The 10,451-nt window shown below is 45.0% G+C and overlaps 1 protein-coding gene across 1 annotated transcript in view; it reads right to left on the minus strand.

Annotated features, from left to right (window-relative positions):
• Piezo2 (piezo type mechanosensitive ion channel component 2) overlaps positions 1-10,451 on the minus strand; it is a 354,156-nt gene that overhangs the window by 93,149 nt on the left and 250,556 nt on the right. Inside the window, exons 8-11 of the mRNA XM_026783664.1 lie at positions 9,589-9,751; positions 6,434-6,550; positions 4,289-4,327; positions 2,932-3,070 (exon numbers count right to left, since the gene is read on the minus strand). Coding sequence (XP_026639465.1) covers positions 2,932-3,070; positions 4,289-4,327; positions 6,434-6,550; positions 9,589-9,751 — 458 coding nt within the window. The remainder of the gene's footprint in view (positions 1-2,931; positions 3,071-4,288; positions 4,328-6,433; positions 6,551-9,588; positions 9,752-10,451) is intronic.

The following is a 10,451-nucleotide window of genomic DNA, read 5'->3' on the forward strand; positions in this document are numbered from 1 at the left end:
CTCTGTGTACAGTTGACATCTGTCACAATGTCATCCTCCACACTACATCATGTGTGTGGTTTGGCCAGAGTCTTCTGAGCTAGGAAGTGTTTCCAACTAATACAGCCTCTAGAAGAGAAACAGATGCAATGAGTTCTGCTTAATGGAGATCAGGGCCCCACAGTGCCGAGAAGGAAAGTTCCACTGAAGGACATAGAGAGAGATCCCTCTAAGATGATCTCAGATTCCATCCTCTGGTATTCTTGACTGTCTGTCCTGCCCCTTGAATAGAACTCCCTAGAAGAGATGGACTGTCACTTCCAGGATTCAGGTTTTCTGTTTTGTTTGTTTGTTTTGGTGTTGGGGAATGGACCTAAGGCTCAATGTAAGCTAGGCAAATGTCTGCCACTGAGCTACATTCTCAGCCCAACCAGATTCAGTTTGAAAGGAACGTGGATTTCACTTCTGGAATCTTCTCTCGCCCAACCACTGTCTTGTTTTTAGAGAGAAACCAGCTACCGTGTGATGTGGGAGTGTCATATATCAATCTGTTGATTTTAATGGTTAAGCAATAAAGAAACTGCTTGGCCCTGATAGGTTAAAACATAGGTGGGAGGAGTAAACAGAACAGAATGCTGGGAGGAAGAGGAAGTGAGCTCAGAGACGCCATGCTCCCCTCTCCCGGACAGAGGCGATAGCTCTGCTCTCTGAGGCAGATGCATGAAGCTCAGACCCTGGATGGACGTAGGCTAGAATCTTTCCCGGTAAGACTGATGCTACTCAGATTATTAGAGAAGGGTTGATTGGGATATGAGAATTTGCCTGTAAGGGCTAGAATTAATGGGCCAAGCAGTGTTTAAAAGAATACAGTTTCCGTGTAATTATTTCGGGTAAAGCTAGCCGTGCGGGCGGCCGGGTGCTGGGGACGCAGCCCGCTGCTCCTAATACAACAACCATGTTGTAAACTTCCCAATGGAGGGACCGAGGCAGCTAGGACATGATATGTCCAGCTGGCCATCAGTTGGCAAGTCTCAGGTCAGGAGCAGCTCTCAGGATTAGAGGAAGATTCTGCCCCAGTCAAACCCAGTCAAGATGAGAAGGTAGCCTCAGCCTTAAGAATGACCAGACCAGATGATGAACCTTAGCAAGAGGATCCAGATGATGGACCTTAAGCCAGCGGATCCGGCCTTGTGACACCAGATACCTGACCCAGAGAGACTGTATAGTCCTGGATATTGATCTACATCAGCAAGATGCTCCTTTTGACTTTTAATAAGGTATAACAGCTACACCACGTGAGGCAGAACAAACCATTCACAGAACAGTGATTGCTCAGTTTCTTCTGTATGGGCTGCAGTCAGGCTTTGGGGGCAGTAATCCAGTGTCTTTAAATTCTGCAACATTACAGCTGGATGAGACTAAGGTTTAAAGTAAAATTCATGAATCATGCCCAGCAATAAAAGCAAAATCAAATGGATCTGAGATTTACCAGCATGCTAAGACCTTGGTATGGTGTGTGTGTATATATGTGTGTGTGCATGTATGTGTGTATGTGTGTGTGTGTGTGTGTGTGTGTGTGTGTGTGTGTGTGTGTGAATGAGTATGTGGCGTGGACGACAGTCACTTCTCTGACTGGACCTTCACAGGTCTAACCTTCAGTGTTGGCCCCTCCCCTGTGTGGTCCTTCCTAAGGTCAGTCACATGCTCCTGAACCTGAGTTTGTATCCCTCAAGAGACTCCGATTCTGACCAGGTATCTCCAGTCCTGAATACTGTATGGTTTGGCTTTAAAAGTTCTTCTCTGCAGTCTAGAGATATTCTGCTGCCCAGGTTTCAGCATGAAGTTCCACGACACTTTGTCTGGGTTGCTAGGGAGAGCATCTGTGGCCAAAAGAGCAGGGTTTGTCTCTGAATGGCCTTTTACCACTGCGCTGGTGGATAATAAGAAGGGTTGTTTTCCCTGTTTTCTCCTTCCTCTCACTGCTGTGGGCAATTTTTGTCCCCTTCCTCTGCCCCCTACCTTTAAAAGTGTCTGTTACTAGGTACTGTGCCAATGTTCTGAGGCTCTCTGTTTTATGCTATGGCTCCCTTCACCAGCGGTGGGGGTAAATTGTCCAGCCTTCTATTATTTTTAGTGCAGTTAAAAAAGCATCCTCTTTAAAAAAAATTTCTAAAAGATTAACGAGAAAAACTTTCGGCCTTCATATTAGCTAATAGAAAAACCAGCATAAGGATAGATAAACACACAAACACACACACACGTATGTATGTAGGTGTGTGTGTGTGTGTATGTGTGTATAAAACACTTGCACATAGGTTGAATGCCATAAAAGTTAACATGTTGCCAGGTGAAGTTGCTCATGTTTGCAATCACAGCACTTGGGAAACGCAGGCAAGGGAATTACTGCAAGTCTGAAGCCAGCCCCATCTCTTTGCAGGCCAGGCAGGGCTGCACAGCAAGAACCTATTTCACAAAAGTTAGCAGGCTTGAAATCTTTTTCTTCTCACATTTTATTTTTTAAGGTCCCTCATCCCTCCTGCCACTTATTTCGTGTGCAAGAGTCAAACGTGAATCAAAGCAAGCTGGTATAAACAGAGCACTCAGAGAACAGGCTTAATGTTACAGGTCATGGATGGCAATCTCTCTGCTTAAAAACAGAGGCTGCAAGCCAGGCGGTGGTGGCGCACGCCTTTAATCCCAGCACTTGGGAGGCAGAGGCAGGCGGATCTCTGTGAGTTCGAGACCAGCCTGGTCTACAAGAGCTAGTTCCAGGACAGGCTCCAAAACCATAGAGAAACCCTGTCTTGAAAAAAACCAAAAAAAAAAAAAAACCCCAAAAAACCCAGAGGCTGCAGGAAAGCAGAGAAACCAAATTACACAGGAAACAACAGGAAGTGGCAGTAATGTTATGAATGACAGAGAGTGGAGCCTAGCCCTGAGCAAGGCTGTTACCTGAGGACTCCTCCGAGGGCTCCCATCGGTACTGGGGAGTAGTATACAGGTCAGTCTTGGCAGGACCATTCTCTAGGGGAAGGCTGGGGTGGATGGTGTGGTAGTCCACAGGGTTGCCATTCACCGTCACCAGCAAGCCCTGCAGGAGGAGCAGGAAAGAGCACAGCAGTGATTACGGTCTGGCCTCTCTGCGGTCACTCCTCTGCCTTCCTCCATACATAACCCAGGATGAAAAGTTGATTAGAGGCTGAACCATTTAATAAATCTCCAAATATTTTTATCAAGATGGACCCTGTGTGCTCCACAGACTAGTCAGAGTAAAATGCATTCCCAATCTTTCTGCCCTTCTGCCAAAAACCACGGGACAGTCTGTGACCTCACTATAATGCAAACTTCTGTAAGGTGCTTGTGGAGCCCTCCCTGATGGGGGTCTACTCTCTCTATGGCCGTCTTCCAGCCATCTGCTATGTGGTCCTCCATACCTTCCCCAGGTCTCCACCCTTGTCTTGTTCCAGACCCCACTCGCTTTGCAGAGGGCTAAGCAAATGTTCTTCAGGTCTCGGGTGAGACATTCCAGCTGCAAGGCTACGGTACATTAAGTGCAAATACTTGGGCATTCTTTTCCTCCCATTTCTCTAGATTATGGATTTGAGATAAGTATAAATATACAGATAGGCAATACCTCCCATTTATGTAATAATTAGCGCAACTACGGATGGGGATGTTTTAAAGACAGGCAGGTCAATAGGGCTAGGGATGATAACTTGGTCAGTACGATGCCTGCTTGTGAAGAACAGGAACCTGCATTTGATTCCACAATCTATGCAAAGAAAGCCAGGCACGGTAGAATGTCCTTGTAGTGTCAGAGCTAGGGAGACAAAAAAGCTCACTGACCAGTTGGCAGAGACTAAAGAAAGGTCCAGGTCAGTGAGAGACACTGCTTTAGAAAACAACAGATTCTCATGGGGGAAATGGCACCCAAGGTTGTCCTCTGGCTTCCATACTCATACACACACATGTACATTTACCCACACACCCATATGCACCTACACATATGTGTGCACTCCCATATACACAAACAGGTACACATATGCACACACACATGCACACACACAAAACAACAATGCTCCAAATAGGGCTTTTTCGAAGTATAAATATGTTTTGTATATTATAATCAGTCTGTCATATCACATGCATCAGAATTTTAGAGTAATAAATCTGTATGGTTTTTAGAAAAAAAATGGAAAAGTTTATGGAAATTTACAGGTAGCTCAAATATAATTAAAGGCTCTAACTCCACTTGTCACTTCGAAGTCACTTACATAAGCATAAATGACAATTCTAAGGATATACTAACATCAGATGGTTTGTAGTCATCTTGGGTCATGGATAAAAGCTGCAAAAGGCAAGGCGGGACAGCGTGTTAATTGGTAAGTTAAAAGCAGTTGAAAGCATATCTTCATTTGTACATGATTTTATATGGAAACCCCAACCTCTCACTAGCAGGACGCTAGTATGTTAGAAGGGCCATGCAAAACACAACAGACCACTGATCTGGATGTCATCGCTCATCGTAACCATTTCCCAACTCTGATGTTCAGTTATGCAAACAAGCCATCATAAGCTGTGAGATTATAAACACTTTTATGGACACAGTGATCCTTGTCCCACCGTGACTCTAGAACACTCTCCTTCTCAGCAGGACTTTGCCCAGATTTTGTACATGGCATGCTATCCAGAAGTCCTGCTCTGTCGTGCAGAATGTTTAAAAGGCATGTAATTCAAAGTTAATATCAAAGAAAATGAACACAGGCATGTGCTGCTCCATGCCTGGGCATCTTGTGAGGACTGCATCATGAGGTAACCTCACTTCTGGGTGATACCTTAATGACACTAACCTCAAAGGAACAGCCTGTTCCATTCCCACGCCACAGGGCATAGGTTACCACGCCCAAGCTACAGACTTGATGGCAGACTAGCCCCAGAGGAAGCACAAAGGTCATTTATACGCCTAAAAGTAGGTGCTGTAAACATGTGGTAGAAAAGGCAAGAGCGATCCACTTCAAAGGGGCAGCTTGCTGTGGATGAAGCTTGGCGGGCTAGAGACGGCTCTGAGGAAGTCAGCAATGAGTAGTAAATGGATGTGACAGCCTAGCATGCGGTCGCACCGCTAGTGGACTCTATACGCGCTACACACTTAGGCTGTGCTAGAGCTATTTCAGCAGTGTGATTTTACCATATGAACCACATGCTGGAAGAATTTCTGACGTCATTGTCATCTTACTGAGCCAATGTTCACTCTGTGGACTATCCTCATGTTGTGTTTGGCTTTTGTTCCTGGTTCTTCAAGAAGGTTCTTAGGAGAAATGACTTTTATTTTGTTTTCTGTGTATACCCAGCATTGGTGGTGGTGGTTCTACAATCACTGCTATATTTGGGGTTTTGGCTTTGATTTGCAGTCTGGCACCATGGCGTTTTAGCCATTGCACAGAGATCAACATATGACCAGAAAGAATTGTGACCTTTTCTCCATTGACAGGGTCTTGGGACCCTCAGAACACCATGGGACTTAGTTTACACAGGGTCTAGCTATTCTCTCTTACTATTTGGTGAAATAGGCATGATAACACCAGGGAGACAAGAGCAACCCCTTAGGTATCTCAGGCATGATGTCTGTCCCATGGTGCACCACACCTGAGCCACATTGCATTCCACCACCCCTGTGGAAGCATCCCATCTGCCCGATGGTGCTGTCCTTCCTCACAAGACAGTGGCAGTGAGTGCAGGGCTGTGTGCCTTGAAGAAACTTGTCTGCCACTGAATGTACTGGAGTCTCCTTATGGGTTCCCTAAAATTCTGGGAATAACTTGAGAGGCCCATCCAGAACAAGAATATTTATCTCGATGACTTTGCAAACAGGCTCTTAATTTGGTCTAGTGCCAGCCAGAATGAATTCAAGCTGACTGGTACTAGTGATATATTACATATAACTTACACATTACAGGAGTTATGTGAACCAACATACTTGCCCTGCCAGTGCCTAATAAAAACCAAGAGGCCCATAACCACATGCAGGCAGAGGCTGGGCCTTCCCCAGATGGTTATGGATTTACCACGATGGTCAACTACTTGACACACAGAACAACTCTACTGTAGTATAAGTTACCATTTCTCAGCGCTAACAGTTTATTTACTTACTTTGTTTTAAGTATTTTAATTTTTTTTAAAAAAATCAGGATTTCTTTTTAGGATTAATGTATTTCAGTCTAAGGGATGGATAAATAAAATTGTTCTCTTCTGGGGGTCTGATGGGCCACTACTTCCTTTAGAAGCTCCAGGTTTGGCTTTGACAGAGGGTTTTGGAAATAGATGCCTAAGACATATTATGCCTGTAAGTCAGAAGCAACGTGAGCTGACCGCTGGTATTGAACCCCACATTCAACAACAGAACACAGATGCAGAAAACTAAATGGAAGTCGAGCGCTCTTGCTCTGTGCCTTACTTTTCTCTCATCTGTTGGGTACTGGGTGGCATACCACAGGCTCCGCCTCCTCTCTGCTGTGTTCTGAGTAGGGCAGTCCAGGGTGCCCTCGTCTTCCTTTGCCATCTCATCCTGCACCTGAAACACAGAATCATGGGAGCGGCTCTGCTTCGCAAGGCAGATCCACAGACCCCTGCCCTTTGCCTCATGTATTCAGAGTGAGCGTATGATGTAGATGGGATTTTGATCAACACTCTGCTACAACTGATGGCAAACACTGTCATGTCTTTCTTATGACCATCACTACGGATTGTTGTCTGATTCTGCTAAAGCTTCACATGTTACAGACGTGAAATACCCATGGCTTCCCCATGTGTATTCTAAACTGCACCATAAAGCAGCAATGCAGCTGGTTCTTAGGGCAAGCACTTCGAAAAGAGTACACAGTTAACGGTGTAAGCCCCTCACGGGTGAATCTCCCATTAAAACGTTTTTCAACCCAGGCTTTTGCTCTCTAGCTCAGATTGGCCTTAAACTCACAATTCCCATGACTCAGCCTCCAGAGTGCTAGGATCACAGCCACATGCCACATGTCCAGTTCATTATTTAGTAAAGACTGATTTGTCTGGAGCTCTCACAGAGTAATGGGAGCAGAAGGATTGAGCAGACTAGGGAGGCTTTCCAGCAAAGGTGTTCCTGTAAATAGGGAATTGCTGTGTAACTCATCTTGGAGTGGAAGGTGTGGACTTGAGCTCACTGCCCAATTGTGGGGTCCAGTGTGCAGCAGAGCACCTAAGGGAAGCATCCTACCTCCCAGGGGCCAGATAGCAGCCACATATAAATAGTCCCAACTTGTGGTGAGCCAACCTAGTCATTTTTCACTCCACAATGATCGTAAGTGATAACACATTCAGTAAGAATGGTACTTTGACTTACAATAACTTGCAGCTAGAGGTGAACATGCATGCACCTGTATTGTTGATCACTTTTAACACTCCCTGTGCTATAAGAAATGATGCAACATTAATAATGCAGTCTTTGCAATATATGACTTTGGCAACTTCAGGCTCTGTGGTCTGAGTAGTCCATGTTAGGCTGTGGTTGACAGCAGGCCAGGTGCATTATAAACGCATTCATGACCAGAGTATTTTCAAGTTAGGATGACTTCATTGGAAAGCAACCCCATTGTGCGACGGGGAACATCCTTTGGATATTTACCTCCTGATATGCTCTCCTCCTCCTCCTTTTCCTGCCCACCCCTTTCTTACAGGTTTGGCAGACTTTCACCTCAGAGCTCACATCTGATGGCTGGTATTCTTCACCGAAGGTGCCAGAGTACTCTCAAACTACTGCTTTGTCTCTTGTCTTCTCACATGGCCTCAACGAGAAACTTTTCTGCCTCAGCCCATTTAAATGGCAGATTGCGAGGCTTGATACTTATTCTCAGGGCTGTGTTCCACTTGCCCCACAGACATTGGTTTGAACACTACTGTTGCCTGCAGAGCCTACAGCTCAGACCATTGCCTTCACAGCTCCAGAGACAGTCCAGGACATTAACACCAGAGAATCACACACACCTGTCACCAAGTTACTGTATTGCCTGGATGGCTACATGGAATGCCATGGGAAGAGATAAACACACTGGGAATTCTTAATAACTCGAAGATCTTAATTTCTATAATGGACATGATGTTTTTCCAAAAGAAGTTTCCTCCCTTCACACATTTTAAGTTTTGTGTGAAAATTTTATTGATGATACATATGTATATATATATATATATACATATACCACAGATATATACACACATATGTATATACATATGCTAATGTGTTTGTGGAGGAAACTAACAATACAATCTTAAAGGGTTTTATTATAATAATCCATTTTAAAAAGGAATTGGAGAAAAAGGTGTAACCCAAGATGATTCCTTCCTTTTGACTTCACAGAAACCATCCGTTGCTTTGATTTTATTATTTGGGCCCCAATGTGAAGACATCCATGCAAATGGAACTAACAAGGATGAGACCTGAGAACCTGGTCTTAATTATTGCAGGTGGCAATTCTGCCAGGGAGAGAAGGAGGCAGGTGCCTCATCCAGTTTCCTTGACATTGTTTAATTAGGACTGCAGTTAATTTGGGAGGAGCTGTGGTTTAGTTTGTTTCTTTGTTGTCATATCGGCCCTTAAGTTAGTCCATTATACATCTGACCCTCACGATGTGTCTCCTGAAGCTGGTAACTGTAGTAGTCCTAGCGCATTCAGAGGGAGTGAGAGCTGGAAAGAGAAAAGTGAAAACTGCTCCCAGGCCCAAGGGAAGCAGCAATTCAGATGCGGCTGCATTCCCGCCTGGGTTCGGCGTACATGAACAGTGCCCCCTGCAGGTGGAAAGGAGAAAGGCGCCTTTATCGAGCACCAATTCCCTGCCTGCCTTAAAACAGATGTCACAGCTATCTAGGAGACAGGAAAGGATCGCGGGCAGAGAAAAGAGGGGAAACCACATATGTATTGATCTTCCTGTCCCAAGTATCAAGTTCTTGTTAATATACCTATAAGGAAAAATCTAGTTTTCCATGCTGCTTGAGGGGAAAGTCCTAATCCCCATGCCTCACCACGGAAGTCATGGGTACCAGTGAGAGTTGAACTTTTATGATGGCTTCAATCCTCAGAGGCCAGAGGTGTCAGAGAACATTGGAATACAGGGTTGTATGGTCTCTAAGACTAACTTCGCTGTCAAATTCAGGCATGAACTCAATCTGTACCATCCAGTAAGCGTGCGACGTCAGAACGGAACGCTTATCTCTCTGACTTCGTTTCCCTTGCCTATGAACCAAGCACAATACTCATACTTCAGTTATTTAATGGGTGGAAAGAAGGACTCACAAAAGCAGGCAGCATACTGCCTCCTGGCTTAGGGAGTGTCAAATAAAAATTAATCCTTCCTTATTGTTACCAGCTGCCATTTGTAGCAACACACACACTGGTGCTGTGACGGGGAGCTGGCATCTGCGCGGGCAGCGTTTACACTCACTCAATGCTTGCAGAATTATACCAATTCGTGCAAAACGCTACAGTGCTGCTGAAATCGTGCTGAATAGATGCTTGGGAGTGATGACCACATCTCCCAGAGATTCCAGGTACATTGCAGATAAGATTAGGAAACGTTTCCGGGTCCTTACAAGGGGCTCTTGCAGCCAGATGCGGATCAGTGTGGCCAGCGTGTAGTACATCACCAGCAGGAGGATGGGGTTGGCATGGTGATACCAGGACAGCTCTGGGTTCACTATGATCTTCCAGGTGCTGGAACAGTCCGTTTGGATTACGGATTTGATTCCAAACAACCTGTTCAAAGACAAAGAAAGTGTGGATAGCTGCAGTCAATCATGACAGGTTTACACACTTGAGAGTAGATATAAAGCCACACAATTATAGAGTGAGATCAAAGACTCCATCTTGCCGCCTCATTCTGTTTTCTTGGAATCCTCAAGACTCCCCAGATCTCTGAAGTGGTATTTTCCTTATGACCCATGACAATTTTATTTGTATCATAATTTGAATTTTTAATTAGTTACTTTGGTGCTAGTTAAATTTTAAGTTCTCCTGAACAGAGAATGTGTCTTAGCATCTTGTTTTCATGACAGCTTAGTAGGACAGGTTTTACCTGCAAGCCAAGTGCACCAAGGACCAGGTGATTACAGTTATGGGAGGAGTAAAAACCAAAGGGTGGTAATGTTCCTGTTAATAAAGGAAGCTGGAGAGCTGGCTCAGCAGTTAAGAGCACTGGTTACTCTTCCAGAGGACCTGGGTTCAATTCTGAGCACCCACATGGCAGCTCACAATCATTTGTCTGGGGACCTGATGCCCTCTTCTGCCTTCATGGCTGCTGCATCCATGTGGTGCACAAACACACATGCAGGAAAAAAAAAACACCCATACACATAAAACAAAACTTTAAAGGGGTGGAGGGAAGGAGGGAGGGAGGCAAGGAGAGAAAGAGGGAAGGAGGGGAGGGAGGAAGGAGGAAAGACTGAAGGGGAGAAGG

The sequence above is a fragment of the Microtus ochrogaster genome, chromosome 18 (assembly GCF_000317375.1).
Source record: "Microtus ochrogaster isolate Prairie Vole_2 chromosome 18, MicOch1.0, whole genome shotgun sequence".
NCBI classification, from domain to species: Eukaryota; Metazoa; Chordata; class Mammalia; order Rodentia; family Cricetidae; genus Microtus; species Microtus ochrogaster.